The sequence below is a fragment of the Sarcophilus harrisii genome, chromosome 5 (genome assembly GCF_902635505.1).
Source record: "Sarcophilus harrisii chromosome 5, mSarHar1.11, whole genome shotgun sequence".
NCBI classification, from domain to species: Eukaryota; Metazoa; Chordata; class Mammalia; order Dasyuromorphia; family Dasyuridae; genus Sarcophilus; species Sarcophilus harrisii.
In genome coordinates this window covers 94713988-94731904 of record NC_045430.1, presented here as the reverse complement: position 1 = coordinate 94731904, position 17917 = coordinate 94713988, and the positions used below count along the sequence as shown (strand labels likewise).

Below are 17917 nucleotides of genomic sequence, written 5' to 3'. Positions count from 1 at the left end.
TTACTTTTCTTAAATTAGTCAACAACCTCCATTTTCCAGATTTCTTTTTTAGAATAAATACAAGGGAATTCCAAGGTTGTAAGTGTCCTTGGTCAAGTTGCTCTTGTACTATATCTAATAAGGCCTGAATCCTATCACTTACTAAGGGCCACTGTTCTACCCACACTGGTAAATCAGTTTTCCATTAAATGGAAACAAGTGAGAGTATAAGCAGGCCTTCAACAGCAGCCCTGCCTAAAAAGCCTAAGTACTCAATTGTAATCCTAACTGTTGTAAATTGATCCATAGATTGAGAAGTAAAAACTCCTGTTTCACCTTCAAATATTCACCCCCTCAAAGGGGTAGCACTAACTTCAGCTGCTATTGATCCTCCTATGCCAGATATATAGCTGTCTACCTTAACCTATGATCAATGACTGGGCCAATTGGCATATCTAATGACTGTATGATCTGCACTCTATCTATCAATCCTTCCAGTGGTATGCCATTTACATAGAGAGTGAGCATAGGTCAGCTGTAATAGCTACAGTCCAGAATATTCTTGGATTCTGTTGTTGGGAGTCAAAATCCAGGCAAATATCACCAAATTGTCAATTAGGAATCTGTATCAGTAAACGGGAGGCTGCTACTTCTCCTGGGTGATAGATCACACATTGTCTACCTAATAGTAACTTGGATATTGGCTACACATTCACCAGTTTCCCAAATCAGTGTGTGGATGGACACTGTTTTGTAAGCACTCTCAGGAGGTGAAACAGTCAAGCCTACTGTGCCTAGAGACAAAGGATCCATAAGCCGGAGAGGGACAGATTTCACCTCTCCAGGGGTTATCTCTGTTGTCCCAGCTGCATACAACTCTATTCTCCCCAATTGTAATCTCTTTCTCCCATCAGGTTGCTTCTTGGCTGACTGATGTCATAGTACTGAACTTCTAAAGACTCTCTGGGTATAACATCGGCTGTCATCATGCTCCAAGTGTTTTTTTTCCCCCTGGGGCCCTGCAGCTGGGCCCAGCTTCTTGTTTCCCTGAATCATTCTACATTCTGATGCTCAATGGAAGCCTTTGTTGCATTTTGGATATAGGGTTTTGGGTCTTGTTCTCCGTCTTCTCTGCCAACATTGAGCTTTCAGATGCCCAACTTTGAAAGCATTGATGAGTCTCTCTGGAAGTCCCTTGCCAAAAGGGAGCCTGTCTCCCCATGTTCAGATCTTGAAAACTGCATCACAGCCTGAGTATAAAAGGTATTTGTGTCCACTGTGGCATAGTCTTAGGATCTCATCTAAAAGGGCATCCTTGTGTAGTCCTAGTATAATTTTTCTACAAACCTCATTAGCATTTTCTTGAGCAAGTTGTCTTATAGTTTGTTACTACATTTTCACCAATAGTTAATATGACAGCTGTCTTCAGACGTTCCACGAAATCAAAGAGTTCATTTGGACCTTGTTTTTTTTGAAGGCTTCCCCTCTATGTTGTTTTCCTGGGAGTGCATCCATGCTTTCATAGCAGCAGAAGCAATTTGTTCATATGCTATCAAAGAGTAATTAATCTGTGCTAAAGTGTCTGCATAAAGACCTAAACCTGCTAGTTGATCAGAAGTGACTGGTATATTAGCTCCAGGTTGCCTATTTTGTTGGGCTTGTGTTCTACAGCGTTCACTATATTCAGAAAGCCACAAGTTTTGTCCACGTTCTAAACATGTCCTTGCTGTAGACTAGTTGATCAATGGAATAGGTTAGGTTCAAAGGAAAAAAGACCCAATAACTTTAATTATCTAGTGTTTGACAAACCCAAAGACCCCAGTTTTTGGGATAAGAATGCACTGACAAAAATTGCTGGGAAAATTGTTAATTAGTATGGCAGAAACCAGGCATTGACCCACACTTAACACCGTATACCAAGATAAGGTCAAAATGGGTTCATGATCTAGGCATAAAGAATGAGATTATAAATAAATTGGAAAAGCATAGGATAGTTTACCTCTCAGACCTGTGGAAGAGGAAGGAATTTTTGATCAAAGAACTAGAGATCACCATTGACTACAAAATAGAAAATTTTGATTACATCAAATTGAAAAGTTTTTGTACAAAACTAATGCAGGCAAGATTAGAAGGGAAACAAACTTTGAAAACATTTTTACAGTCAAAGGTTCTGATAAAAGCCTCATTTCCAAAATATATAGAGAACTGACTCTAATTTATAAGAAATCAAGCCATTCTCCAATTGATAAATGGTCAAAGGATATGAACAGACAATTCTCAGATGAAGAAATTAAAACTATTTCTAGCCATATGAAAATATCCTCCAAAACCATGTCCTTGCTATAGATTTCCAATCACTAAAGGTTAAAACTTCAAAAAGCCAAATTCTCTAACATCTTAACATAAAATGATGTAGACCCATAAAGAGTGCAAATCATTTTCAGATCTTTGATAATTTCTAAATTAAACAGAGTATATTTTCTTTTTTCTTGACCTAAAGGGTCAATTCTTCAATCTCAGAATATGCTTCTATTTTTAAATCGGATATATTCTGTCCTTCCTCTTTACCTTTAATTAGTGCCATTTGTAATGGTGTCATAGGAGGTGGACAAAACTGCTGTATGGGTGGTGCTGACAGTGTCACTGCACTTCCCCCTTTTCCTCCTCCTGCTCCTCCTCAACTGAGGAAGGAGAAATTGAAGGACAGTCAAAAGATGGAGAATGCCATAAGGGCACCTGCTCAGATGTAATTGAGCTGAAAAAGTGAGAAGCACCATACCCTTTAAGTTCACCTGCGCTGTTCTTTTCCAATTCTCCATGCTTTTCAGCTGCTTTGTCAATACCATCCCTCTCCTGGCTCTTTAACCTCACACTTCCTTGTAAAACTTTTCCTTTCTTTTAGAACTTGTGGGATTCTCTAAAGCCAATTGTATTATATTGTACATAAGGAATGTTTCTTCAGGAATTGAATCAGAACCCATAGCTTCATAATGTTCAATTAGTTGCTCTCCCATTAGTTCCCACATATCTGGCTCTAATTTTTCTTACTTAGACAAGGAGACATTCACGCTAATATATTTAAGAGTCCAGTGATCTGCTTTCAAGTTACCAACAAACCTTGCTTCTTTATTAACCTAACTATGCATTTTGCATATTTCCCTTGGGGTCCAGGAGACTCTTGCCCCATTTCAGCTAAAAATAAAAGTGACTAGTTTGGCCCTTACCAAAGTTTCCTGCTTGTCTATTTTTATATCCACCCTATTTCCGGATCATGGGGACTCTCCACTGAACCCACAATCGTGTTAGTTGAACTGCTGAGTGTAGATCCTTATATCCACTTTCAGGCACCAAAATGTAATATTCGGGATAGCTTTCAGGAGGTCTTCCGGAAGGGCCTTGGTCTCAGCAGGATAGACACCATGAAAATGGTCAAGAATAGAGGCTAGATTTCTTTATTCTGACCTAGTCTTGATCTTGGTGCAGGAGGCATGAGAGCCACCATGAGGCTGATCAAGATAGAATGTCTATGTTCCAGTCCTCCTTAGCCCTTATATACCTTATTGCAATTACATCATTACAGCACATTATGTGTGAACTTTGAGAACCATAACACCATACTATGTAATAAGTATATATGTGACATAGAGAACCATTATATCATCAGTTCTACTGAGTTAAACACCTTGTTTCAAGTATTCTCCAGAGTTCAGGCTCTCTACAGAAAGTGAAATGAGAAAAATGTTATTTTTATCTTCTGTGATGCTGGGGAAAATCTCTTAACCCTTTTTATCTTTTTTCTTTAAAAACCTTAAGAGAACCACATAAATGTCAGTTATTATCATCTAATTATTATCATGCTTCAGTTTTCCATAAGTTCAGTGGTATGAGTTTGGTAAACAAGTGCCTAAAGGACATCATTTACTCTGGAATTGCATGCCCTTGATCCAGCATTTTGATATACTACTAAGTCTATAATCCAAAGAGACTAAAAAATGGAAAAAGACATGCAAAAATGCTTATGGCAGCTTTGGTGGTGGCAAAGAATCGGATGTTGGACACCGAGATACTCATCAATTGGGAAATGACTGAAAAATATGGTATATGAATTTAATAGATTATTGTTCTGTAAAGAATTGTGAACAAATAGATTTCAGGAAAATCTTGTAGATTTACGTAAGTTGATGCTGAGTGAAGTGAGCAGAACTAGAACATCATTTACAGCAACAGCAACATCATGCAGATGATCAACTTTGATAAGAATTTGTTGCTCTTAGCAAAACAATGATCTAATTTAATTCCACAAACAGAAAAGGTTACCCACATTCAGAGAAAATACTGAGGCTGAATGTAGATCGAAGCATACTATTTTCAGGGGTTTTTTTTGTTGTTCTGATCCTTTTATAACGAATAATGTGGAAATGTTTAATATGATCAGACATGTATAACCTATATCAGATTGCTTATAATCTTGGGAAAAGGGAAGAGGAGGAAGGAGAAAAAAATGGAAATCAAAATATTATGTGGAAAATTAGTAATTTTTTTTTAAAGTGCTAATGAAGGTAGTTCCTTTACTTGTGGCATACCTAAAACTGTACTATAAAGCAGTGGTCACCATAACTATTTGGTACTAAGAAATAAGAGTAGTCTTTCAGTGGAATAGGTTAGGATCACAGGACAAGATTGTCAAACACTAGATTGCTATAATTATTGACTAACACAAAGACCCCAGCTTTTGGGCTAAGAACTCATTATTTGACAAAAACTGCTGTGAAAATTGGAAACTAGTATGGAAGAAATTAGGCCTCAACTTACACCTAACACCATCAAGGTAAGATCTAAGCGGGTTCATGATTTAGACAGTGATATAAGCAAATTAGAACACAGGATCTCAGATCTCAGATCTGTGGAGGAAGGAATTTGAGTCCAAAGAACTGGAAATCATAACTGAACACCAGATAGATAATTTTGATTATATTAAGTTAAAAAGTTTTTGTACAAACTAATGCAGACGAGATCAGAAGGGAAATAATAAATTGGGAAATCATTTTTACATTTAAGGGTTCCAATAAAGGTCTCATTTCTAAAATATATAATTGACTCAAATCATGAAGTCAATTTTGAGATGAAGAAATTAAAACTATTTCTAATCATATGAGAAGGTGCTCCCAATCACTACTGACCAGAGAAATGCATATTAAGACAACTCTGAGATACTACTACACACCTCTAAGATTAACTAAGATGACAGGACAAGGACGAATGTGAATTGTGAACAGATCCAGCCATTCTGGAGAGAAATTTGGAACTATGCTCAAAAAAATCATCAAACTGTGCATACCCTTTGAAGGAGCAGGGTTTCTACTAGGCCTACACGTGCAAAAATGTTTGTGGCAGCCCTTTTCATAGTGGCAAAAAACTGAAAACTGAATGGATGCCCATCAGGTGGAAAATGACCAAATAAGTTGATATGTGAATGTTATGAAACATTATTGTTCTGTAAGAAACGATCAGCAGGATGATTTTGAAAAAGGCCTGGACAGACTGATGTGAATTGATGCTAAGTAAAATGAACAGAATCAGGAAATCACCGTACACGGCAACAGTATTATACGACAATCAATTCTGTCTCTTTCCGACAATGAGATGTTTAAAGTCAGTTTCAATGACCTAATGATGAAGAGTCATGTACACACAGAGAGGGGACTAACAGGAGCTAAGTGTGGATCATAACGTAACATTCTCATTCTTTTAAAAAATTAAATTTAACTAAATCAAAAATTTTTAAAGGCATTAGGATTCTTACAAGGTGTTAAGACAGTAGAATTGATGAGACAATAATTATCTAATTTAGCATGATTCAGTATGATTGATCTGATCCTCCAAAGAGAAGTTATGGGCCAGAACTTGAAACAAGGTACTTAGTGGAATTGAAGAGACAGTGATTAAATCTAGTTTAGGACTGATTTACTCCTACAACAATAATGGTTTCCTAGTGTTATAATGACTGGTGTAAACTGTACAGCTTATAAACAAGAAGCTCTCAAGGCCAGACAACACAAGCCCACTAGAAGCTCTTGGAGGAGACAGATTCATTCCATCTTCCACCTTTGTGCTGGAGGCTGAAGCTGGCAGAGGAAAAGGACTAGCGGCAGGAGCTCTTGGAACCAAGGAGAGAAATAGGCCTCTAAAAAAGCTAACCGGACCCAAGAAAGGAGACAAGACTTGGAAAGAGACAATAAAGGATTGGGACTTTAATCACTGGCTGCACTTGTGATTATTGAACTGAAACTAAGGCTGCCTCCAGAAATCCCCCAAGAAACCTGCTCCCAGATTATATTACACTATAAGAGAAGAGCATTACAAAAAGGATCATTTTCTGATCATTTTCAAGATCAGAAAGTGAGACAGTTTTAAAAGTAGATCACACCAAAGACAAAGTTGTATTAGTAAAGAATGGGATGGATCTCAGAACCAAGATATATGTCAACTCAAGAATATCTGCATAAATGTGTATAAGCAGGGATACCCAGAGTATTTAATATATAGAGAAAAAAAGTGACAATCTTTTAAGTGCCAAAAAATTCTCAGCCTTTGCCTCAATTTTCAGTCATGTAAATAGGCTAAGCTGTAGAAAAGGTGGCTGGTAAAAGAATGAAAATTTTAGGTCTATTTGGATTATTAATTTTAGTAGCAATGGTTAAAAATAAAATAAAAATGGGGTTAAAATAAATTCAGAATTATATTCAAGGCTGGAATAAATGCAGTTGGAACCACATTAATATTCATATATAGCATTAAAACAGAGAACCATCAGTAGTATTATACACAACATGTACTGGGGGTAAGGCAGGGGAGTGGGAAGGACATTTACTTTGGAACTACATTTCTTTAAATCAAGGGATAGAGAACCTTTTTTCTACCAAGAGACTTTTGGTTATAAAATCATTTGTGGGACATACAAAATTATCAACTTAAAAATTCCAGCAGTGTGAAGTGAGCAGCACCAGAACATACACAGTGACATGATTATCAGCTATGATACTTTTCAACAACGTGGTGATCAAGACAATTCCAAGAGACTTGGGATGGAAGATGTCAACTACATCCATAGAATTGTAGATTCAATGTGGATCATAGTATAATATGGCCACCTTTTTTTTGTCTGCTTTTTCTTCTGGTGGTTCTTTCCCATTTGGTCTGATTTTTCTTGCACAACATGACAAATATGTAAGTATTTTAAAAGACTATACATTTTTAACTCATATCTGCTTGCTGCTCTACTGGAGGAGGGAGGTTAAGGGAGAGAGAAAAAATTTGGAACACAAAATCTTGCAGAAATGTATGCTGAAAATTATCTTTACATGTATTTGGAAAAATGAAGTATTAATCAGAAAAAAATTTAACAAAATTTAAAAAAACTCAAGCAATGGGATGTTATTCCTAGTTTTCAGGACATCATCACCTGTGGTTGCTGTGACAGGAACACACCAAATGATTTCACAGGCCTTTTGTTCCCCCTCTGTTTTAAACAATGTCTTTTTCCAACTGTCATCACTATCTGTTGGCTATAGAGACTTAGAAAATTAAGGAAAAAGGACCCCCAACAAGTAGACAGAAGAAAAGAGGAACAGAAAATGATTACGTTGTCTCTTTCCCTAGCAACATATGCTTTTTGTTTTTGTAACCTTTTCTAACACTGACAATTCTTAGTAGATCCCACAGGCCAATGTTCCCATAGCCATTCTCTAAACCCAAAGTAGTTTCAATACTATAATTACATACAGACATAATTCTGTCATATTTGGGGGGGGGGGGGGGGGGCAGGAGGTTGTATATATAAAAACAGGTTTAGAAAATCGTTTTCTGTACATAAGTCTCACTAAGGCCATATGCCAGTATGTTTTTTTCAATCAGTGGTAGGTAGCCCTCTCAAATACAAAATTATTCAACTAAACCCACAACTCACATTTCAAGTGATAAGACTTTTTCATTTTCAACACATTTTCTTTCTTTTTCTTTTTTAGATCATTTGATAGAAATTCTATACAGAATATTTATATTTTATCTTACATAAGGTGACCACTACAGAACTCTAGACAGGTTAGAAGCAGGAAGCTGGAAGGGTAAGAAGGATTTGATCCTGCAAACTGTCCACACCTGAATTCCTTTTGGGATGGAGGGACTTGGATATGCCCAGTTTAGCACTCAACTTTGATGAAATGTCAGAAACAGCTAGAAGAATATAGGATATATTTTCCAGTTTCAGTCTTGTCATACTGGCTACCCAATTGGTTTCCTAGTCAATGTTTTAGGATTCCATTATTAAGCTATTTTCTTCCTCTTGGACACAAACTCATTCATTGATCCCCAAGAAGCAGAATTACATACAGCTTGCTCAATTTAAAGAGTCACCCACAGCTGAGACAATTATAACTCTATTCCCAAAACAATTTTGCTTTATGATTGACTATACATATCAGCTGCCCAAAGGGGAGAAAATAAGTCAGCCTGGGTCCTCTCTTTTGGTGAAGAACAATCAAATTTTTCTCAGGGAAATGAAGAATTCGCCCTCTCCCAAAGTCAACTTGTTCTCAGTAGCAACTATCAGCTGATAGAAATATGTTCTGGCTTCCCATTTGTGGCAACCACTTCACATCCAGGCAATGGTGCAGAAACTGTGGCTTCTTCAGGATTTTGGGATCCCTGTGACCTGGGCACACCTACTGCGATCTGTACTTGGTTCTATTAATAGAAAAACACAACTTGGTTAAGAATTCAGTAATGAAGTGGAGAACTGACTTAATAAAAGTAACAAATAACAGAAAGGAATAACAAAATATCCTGCGCCAAAATTCAGAACATCTTCCAAACCCAATCTATATCCAAGCCCTTATACCTTTTGGCCATTTTTCTGTCATACCACCCTAAATTGTGCAGATTTAATCTCTACAATGTGCTGAAGGAACTAAATCACTTAACTGTGGAATTCCAACCATAACTCTATGATGTCATGACTAGCAAAAGCCCACTTAACTATACCCTGCAAGCCCTAGAATGTAGACCATGCCTCACACCTCAGTCATTTTTCCTTGCCATGCCATTACAAACATTCCTTCACTTCCTTCTTACTTTCTACCTTTCTTAACTCTTAATCTGGGAAGAGTAATAAATTAGTTTATCTTTGCTTCTGGAAAGTCAATCAACTTCACAATTGCCTGTGCCTTCTATATAACTCCAACCTTCTAAGGTCACCACACTTCCCTATATGTGTTGTTTCTATTACCTTACAAACTCCTTGAAGTCAAGGACTGTCTTACTTTTTCATTTGTATCCATAGCATTTAAAACAGTGCCTGGCACAGAATAGACATTCAATAAAGGCTTTTGCATTCCTTGATTTTTTTGCTTTACCATCAAATTGGTAGAAGATCCTTTTTCATAGAATCTCAAGTTCTTTGAGAGATCAGCTCAAATACCAGTTTCTATGCAAGACTTTCTCTGATTTCCCCAGCTCTTAATTTATCTTACATCTATATATACTGAAGTGATATTTTACATGTACATGTATATATATGTACTCATTGTTTCCTTTGATAAGATTGTAAGCTTGGGGCAGCTAGGTGGTGCAGTGGATAGAGCACCAGCCCTGACCAGCACTTAACCCCAATTGCCTCAGCAAAAAAAAGATTGTAAGACTATTTATTGTCTTTGTATCCTAAGTAAAAGTAAAAGGTGTGGAAAACTCAATTGCCCATAAACTCTCTCCACAGTCTTTTTCTAGATGACTAAAGAAAGAATATGCAATAAAAAGACATAAGAAAAAGTAGTTTAAGGAAAAGTCTTTGAAGAAATGATCATAATACAAAAGGATTCATATACAAATTTGAGAAGTACACTTAAATAAATATCTTTTGGCTGATTAAAAAAAAATAAAAATTATAAAATTTAAATTCTTTGAATGCAGGAATTTTTATCTTTGGGCTCGCAGTGTCTAGTACAGCAGTTGGTATGTCTTGTGGACTGATTAGAAAGGCAAGTACAATTAATGAGATAAAATTCATTCTAGGTAGCTTTTAATCTACCTGTGATGACATTCCCAGGGTAGCTAGATGGTGCAGTGTGACAGAGCATTAGCCCTGGAGTCAAGAAGACATTCCCACTCCCCAATGTACAGCTTGGCGAGCACTGTTACTGCATTTGGGACACTTAGCTAAAGGTGTTTTTCACTTGCCAGAATATCCACAGGAGCTTCAGCAATGTCTTTGATTGAATGATCCTCCAGAGTTAGTGAAGAGTCAAAGAGCAAGGGAGAAGGAGGACACTGCATTCCATCACCCACTACATCCAAGTCCTAGGAGAGGGGGGAAAAATACCACAGACAAATCTATCAGTAAAACCAGGGGAACTGATATCATCTAAAGGGAATAAAATAACCTCATTTTAACCAACTGTAGTCAACCCCTAATTATTCTCATTGACTTTTTCGACAAGAAATAGAATTTGTTAAAAATCTACCGCCAGCTTACACAATACTGATTTTTTTCCCAACAATGATAGCAATCAACAATAAACTAAAAGGCTAAAAGGAAGAAAAACAGGAAGTACTGGAGGTTAGAAAATGAATTGCCTTTTCTAATTTGTGATTTTGGTTCAAGACATACATTTCACAAATAGTAAATTCAACAAACACGTATTAAGTGCCTCACATGTATACTGTCCTTGGTACTAGGCAAGATTCAAAGTTTATAGGTCTAATGATAATCCTTGTTCACAGAGGATTTATAATCTTATTAGATGACACAAACATAAATATTATGCTACAAAGAAAAGTTTTTTGGATAAAAATTAAGTATGAAGTGAGATCCAAATCAATATTCAGAAAAGATTTCCTAAAGGAAATGCCATTTGAGTTTCTATGTGTACAAAAGCAACAGCCATTTAGAACTTAATAAGGAGAAAATTACTGGCACAGAAAAAATATAAAAAAAAGAAATGGATGTAGAGAAAAAGGGGTATGTAAAATCAGATGGTACAGAGAAAAGTATGGAATAAAAATAGCAAGGTAAAATAGAGAGAATACATAAGTAAAGAAAGATTTCTCATTGAGTAACAAAAAGAACAATGACCAAGAAGATCTCTGAGGCAGGGAGAATAGAAGGTAAAAAAGATAAATTAAGAGCCTACTGAAATAAGCCAAAGTGGAGGAGTCATGAAGTTATATATTGGAGTAGTGGCAGCAGAAAGAGGATGCAATAGTTACTAGGTGGAAATGAAAGGCCTAGGTAATTGATTAGATATGTGAACAAGAATTCTAAAGATTGTTAATTCAAAACCCAGGTTTGGTTTGGTTTTGAATGGTACCATTAAGATAAAAAATTATAGAGTGAAAAAGAAAAGCAATATTAGGGGAAAATTTGGGGAAAAAAAAATTAAAGTAGTTACAACACATTGCCTTAATGATGGTAACAAAAGTGATAAGAAAATGAAAAATATTTTCTCATATGCCTCACAGATGGCACTGCATAAGAATAAATGTTTGCTGAATTAAATTGAAGAACTTTCTCTTATCATCTTTAATCTTGATTTAATTTTAATTTAATCATTTAATCTTGATCCAAACAACAGTTTTCACAGATTTTGTTTCTTCCAACTGAATTAGTCATTCCCCATTAGAGTTTTAGAATGACCAACAGACCATAGGGAGACAATCTTCTAGGCTCCTGTTTGAAACCAATAGTTACAACAAACCATTGGTCTTGATTCAGGGCCTGTTGCAGGCATTGCAAAGACTAAGATATTAAGAAGAAAAGTTATTTGCCACTTTTCTCCAACGATGTCCATTCCAAGAGCAAATTTTCCCCTTCATATAGTAGAAGCCAAAAATAAATCTGAGGGTCTTTACATATTTATAATCACCCTGTATTTCTAGTCCCTCAAAATGTTCCAGTTTTATCATGAACTTCTATGCTCTATCTTTCAAGTAACTTTATTCTGTCATTGTTTCTTTCTTTTACTTTCTGGTCCTTGATTTTACATCACCTTCATTTCTGAAAATATTCTTCTCTGCTCAGGAAGTCAATTCCTTCTAACAAAGGAGGGAAAGCAGTTCAGCAAAATTAAACAGCATATCAAGATTGACAAACAAAAATGCAAAACTTAATACCAATAGCCACCCACCTCTGCAAAAAAGGGAGATGTATTTTCTAATTTCTTGTCCCAAATGATTTTAAAAGAACCAATTTCTTTTAATCTATAATTCTTTTAGTTCACAAGTCATTTTGCCAAAGATATTTTTTAATGGCTCAAAAGGACTCCTAGGTTAGTGAATGACATATAATGAAATGTTGGCCTTATGTTTATATAATTTATAGAAGTTTTCCCCTACTTTTTTCAGTGTGTACAAGCATAAAGATTAAACATTGTGTAAAGAATAGCACACCCCAGAATATAGGAGCCAGCAATTAAATCTAAAGTATCGGATGCCTATACACAAAGGGGGGGGAGGGAAGTATGAGTAATAAAAAAAAAAAAATTTACTAGGGAGTCTAGCCCACAGGATCATATTTGACTTCACAGATAGCACTGGAACAATGAGTTATCACGACCAGAATAGAACTTTCAAAAATATGTTATTCGGTAAAAAAAAAAAAAAAAAAAAAAAAAAAAAAAAAAAGAACAAGTGTTCTTTGTTAAGTGTTAAGTGGCAGATACATGAGGAAATGCAGAAATCAGGGCAGTTTTAACTGTGATGGAGGGCAGAAGAAAATCGATTAAGACAGCAATAGAAATATTATCTTTAAAGCCTACAATCAATCACATGAACAGAAAAAAATGAAGCATTCAGGAAGCAGATCGCAAAGTATGTGATTCTAACAAACAAGAAGAAACTGGTTGCTATGATGGAAATGAATCTTGACATAAAAGCTCAAGAGTTTGCAGTAAAGAGGAAGAAAACTGGGCACAGTCTAAAATATAGTTTATATTTTTAGGAAACATATCAAAATAGGTAGGATTCCACAGACTAAAATTTTATAGGGGAAATCAGCTCAAGTGAGATCCTCAAAACTTAAATTTCTAAGACACAAAGAAGAATAATTCTGATTAAGAGAAAAAGGAAGAACTGTGTATAAAGACATGTAAAAGAGCAGGAACTCAGCAACTTAAGATATTTTTTAAACATGTATAAAAGGAAGACAATAACACAAGACAAATATAAAAGAATGCCACAGTTTTGAAGGGAAAGTGTCTAAGTCAGAATGAGAGTAAGGTAGATGAAAAAACATACAGCAAAAATGTTTTTTTTTTAAGCCATACTGGGGGGAAAATTGGGATCAAAGGAATAGAACTGGCTATCAGTGGAAGAAGATGATTAAAAAAATAAGACCAGAGAGAGAATTCTTAATTTTACTTTTTTTCTTGCCAAGGAATATGAACTTTGGTCAGGAAAGGACATCATAAGAATAGCTACTAAGAATTGGTACTCAAGATAAGTAATGAAAGTAAAAACCTTTAGTCACCTTCAAACTCTAGTCAATAGATCCATAGGAACTAACCCTAAAGTACTAATAAAAATCAAAGATGTAGCTGGTAAGTTATTGTTAAGTGATCTGTGAATAGGAGAGATAACACTGGATTGCAAAAGAGCAAACTGCCAATTTTTTAAAAAAGAACAGAGTCTGTAGACTACAGACTAATGAGCCTGACTTTAATTCCTGGTTAAATTCTCTAATATATTATTTGGATGCTTACACTTAAAAGAAGGAAAGATTTTTAAAGACCCTACATGAATAGTTTTCAAAGTTATGAATAAGGAAGAACAGAAAACACAAAACAATGAAAGAATGAATCAATCAATAGCATAAAATGAGGATACAAATACAAAAGCAAGACAGTTCCTACCCTCAAGAAGCTTAATTCTGGTAAAAGAAAATCACGTATATAAGGTAGTGACCATATAAAGATGATTTGGTGTGGGAAATAACAGGAAATGGAGTCACAGGGCAGTCAAATGACATGTCCTTTTATTAAACCAACAGTCTTGAATAGTATTGAAACATCTGATTACTATTCCCAGAGCAAGAGATGTTGGAAAGGAGGGGAGGGAGACACATTTCCTCAGGGCAAGATGGCCAGGGTACGGGTTGGATGAAATACAGAGCAAGATCTAAGGCCTAGAGGTGGCTAGATAGGAATATAGTGGGCCATGTGCATTGGTTCTGGCTGACTCACCAATCAGAACAGCATGACCCCAGAGTGGTGGTTCCAAAGCAGTGTGTATTAAGTCACCCAGGGCATGGTCTCAGGAGGTCCAGTGGTCCAGAGTGAGCAGCAGCAGGACAGATGGCAAGGAGATGGCCAGGGTAGACGGTCAGATGGGATGTGAAGCATGGTCTAGAGTCTGGGGCCACTAGATAATATGGGCCATGTACGTTGTCGTTGACTGACTCACCAATCAGGACAGCACTGCCCCAAGGCCGTGGTTCCAAAGCTGAGTGGATTAAGTCACTAAAATAGATAATTTCAATCATATGAAATTAAAAAGCTTTTGCAGGAACAAAATCAATGCAAGTTATGATAAGAAATCAAACTGTTGACTGGGAAAAAAATCTGCATCAAATCTGATAAGATTTAGATACTCATGATTTATATGGAATTTACACAATATTAGACCAAGAGCCATTCTCCCAAAGAAATAAGTTCAAAGGATTTGAACAATTAAGAACTGCAAACTTGTAACAACTATATGAAAAACTGTTCCAAGATTACTTAATTCTGGTCTTCCATTCTACAGGAGATCAAAGACCATTTTTCCTTCTAAAAAATATATACACAAAAATATTCATAGCAGTTTTGTGATAGCAAAAAACTGGGGTGAAAAATTAAAATGCCATAAATTAGGGAATGACTATATTTGTTGAATGTAAATATAATAGTAACCACAGGAAACAAATATAAAGAATTAAGAGAAGCATGTGATAATGTGTATAAACTAATGAAAAATGAAGAGGAAAAAAAACAACAGGAAAAGTCATTATGTACACAATGACAACAGTATAATGGAAAAAAGAAAAAAACAAATACCAGTCCTAGAAAAGAAAATCTATTTCACTTCCTTTATTGCAGGGATGGGAGACTTGCAGACATACGGATATTACGTACTCTCAAATACAGAAAATATCTGCTTTGTTTGCCATTTTTCTTTATTAAACTTTGTTTACAATGATGGCTCAGTGGATAGAGGAGAAAAATCTGTAAATAAAAAGTGATATAAAAACAAAAGATCTCAATAAATACGAAAAGGGAGCAGGGAGATGGCTTTGTCAAGAGGGATCTGTGTCTGACCCTCTACATTTTGAATAGTAAATATGTAAAAAGATATATATGCATCCTTAACAAATTTTCAAATAACACAAAACTGAGACATAAGTAATATAATTAACATTATCATGATTCAAATCATTCTTGAGAGAGCACAATTGGGCCAAATTTAATAACATGAAATGTAAGAGGGATAGTTGTAAAAATCTTATTCTTAGGTTCTAAGAGTCAACTTTACATATATGAGTTAAAGAAAGATATTAAACAGCAGCTCATCTGAAAAAGATCTGTAGGTTTTAAGGGACTATTACTTCAATGACTACAGCAGTCCACCAAAAATAAATGAGATTTCAGCTTACTCCGAATAACATAATAACCAGAAGAAGCTTGCTGGTTATATGCAGTTCAGAGTATAATTTTTTAGAAAGGAAACTAAGCTTCAGAGCACTCAGAAGAGGGCAACCAGAATAATAAAAGGACTCTGAGATCAGATTCATGAGTACCAGTTGAAGATTAGCTTGAAAAATAAAAATGAGAGGGAAAGAAGATAGCCATTTCTAAATATTTGTCCTTAGAAATGTTCTATTTAGTTTACCAATTAAACAATCAAGAAGAGTTTAATATGCAACTAATATATACTAGAAGCTAGACTATGTGCTTGAGAAACAACTGAACAATAGATAAAAATGAAGTAGAAAACAAAAATTGTAGTAAACCTGACAGTATCAAATATAGAAAGAAGTATATTTAGAAAGTAATTTTAAATGTATTTCCAATACTGTCTGGTTCTTAATTTATATTTTAATCTGGATTAATAGGAATAAGGTAATTTATACAAGCATTATACAATTTATACAGCATTCTGCTTATAAATATGTAAAGTTTTCCAAAAGTCTCAGTTCTAAGCTATTAAGATTTTAAAAATTGAATGCTGTGGAATTGTGACCAAGTCTGAACACAAAGGTGAGATTTAAAAAGTTCAGAGGCTCCTGGGTACGCCCAACACTATAAATAACTTCAGACTTTTTTCAATGTGCTAGTTAGTTTTGCTGAACTTTTTTCCTCTTTCTGTATTATAAGATGCCTTTCTAAAGAAGGGGTCAGGTAGAGAGCTAAAATAATATACACATGTTTTAAACCAAGGAAAATAATTTTAAAAGGCAGAAATAATGAATCATACCTTCCAGACCTCAAACAACCTCACATTTTAGATGTCATCCTCCTCTCTCACACCCCAACACCCAAGCTGTTGTCAAGTCCTCTTGATTTCACTTTTGCTACAACTTTGATATATTCCCCCTTCTTTTCTAACACTGCCACCATTCTAATGCAGGCATTCGTCACTTCACTTCAACCTCTTGGTGGGTCAATTTACCTTAAAGTCTTTCTTCATTCTAATTCTTCCATTTAGCCCCCCCCAAAGTCATTTTCTTAAAGCACAGGTTTGACTGACCATGCATTTCCCTACTTAATAAAACTCCAGTGGCTCCCCATCACTACCAGGAAAAAACTTATGTATACACCTTATTCTTCCTATTATATACTCATCCACACTGGCCTCTGCTGTTCCGCAAATAAGACATTCCATCTTTCACCTCTGGGCATTTTCTTTGGCTATCCCCCATGCCAGAAATGCTTTCCTTATCTTTACTTAGTAACTTCTCTTTTTTCAAGTTCCGACCAAAATCCCATCTTCTTCAGAAAGCCTTTCTCAAGCTCTCTCAATTACAGAGTCTTCCCCCTTTTAATTATGTCCCATTTTTCATGTATGTGGCTTGTTCATACTTATTTGTTTACTTAATGTCTACCCCATTAGATTGTAAACTCTTGGAGGAAAGGGACTGTCTTTTGTCTCTGTTGTATCCCCCTAGAGCTTAGCACACTTGAAAAAAATAGGCACTTGAAAAATGTTTATTTGCCTGATTTGATAAAACAGAAATCATCAATCACTTCATATTGGTTTAAAAAAATAAAGAAATAGATCAAAGCAACAAATTGAAGGAAGTATCAAAAATAATGAAACTCAATAAACTCATGTCTGAAACCATGAATTAATTAAGAATGAACTCCCCATTTGATTAAGAGTTTCTGGGGAAAAGAGGACTAAGAAGACTGAATGTAAATCACAACATAGTATTTTCAGCATTTTTGTTGTTTGCTTTTTTTTTTTCCATTTTTGATCTTGTGTGTGTGTGTGTGTGTGCACATGCATGTGCAGCATAATAAATATGAAAACCTATATTGGATTACTAGCTGTCTAGGGGAGATGGTAAGAAGGGAGAAAAATTTGGATAACAAGATTTTGCAGTAATAAATGCTGAAAACTATCTTTCCATGTATTTTGCTAATAAAAGGCTATTATCAAAAAAAATTTTTTTTAATTTCTAGGACAATTGAAAATAGTTTGGCAAAAGCTGAGTTTAGACCAATCTCTTACAGTATTTTACAAAACTGCATATGACTAATATTAAAGGTCATAAAAATTAAAAGCAGATCATATATTTTTCACAATTTCACAACTATAGAAAGATATTTTCTTAACCAAAGGACAGAAGCAATTATAAGATAAAATAGATAAAAGACAAATTTTAAATTACATGAAACTGAAATGCACAAAATTA

The 17917-nt window shown here is 35.3% G+C and overlaps 1 protein-coding gene and 1 non-coding gene across 4 annotated transcripts in view; both read right to left on the bottom strand.

Moving 5' to 3' along the window:
- Positions 1-7782: 7782 nt before the first annotated feature.
- KANSL2 (KAT8 regulatory NSL complex subunit 2) overlaps positions 7783-17917 on the bottom strand; it is a 33458-nt gene continuing 23323 nt past the window's right edge. For 2 of the 3 annotated variants that reach the window (XM_031938014.1, XM_031938013.1), the window contains 2 exons: positions 10210-10329; positions 7783-8721 (listed from right to left, as the gene is read on the bottom strand). In XM_031938014.1, the coding sequence (XP_031793874.1) occupies positions 8584-8721; positions 10210-10329 (258 nt within the window). In that variant the 3' untranslated portion in view covers positions 7783-8583. Of the gene's footprint in view, positions 8722-10209; positions 10330-14207; positions 14484-17917 lie in introns of those variants that run through there. The other variant, XR_004229473.1, reaches the window with a different exon arrangement.
- Positions 11614-11749, bottom strand: LOC111721027. The gene has a single exon (XR_002770406.1). It is a non-coding gene; the product is annotated as a small nucleolar RNA SNORA2/SNORA34 family (small nucleolar RNA).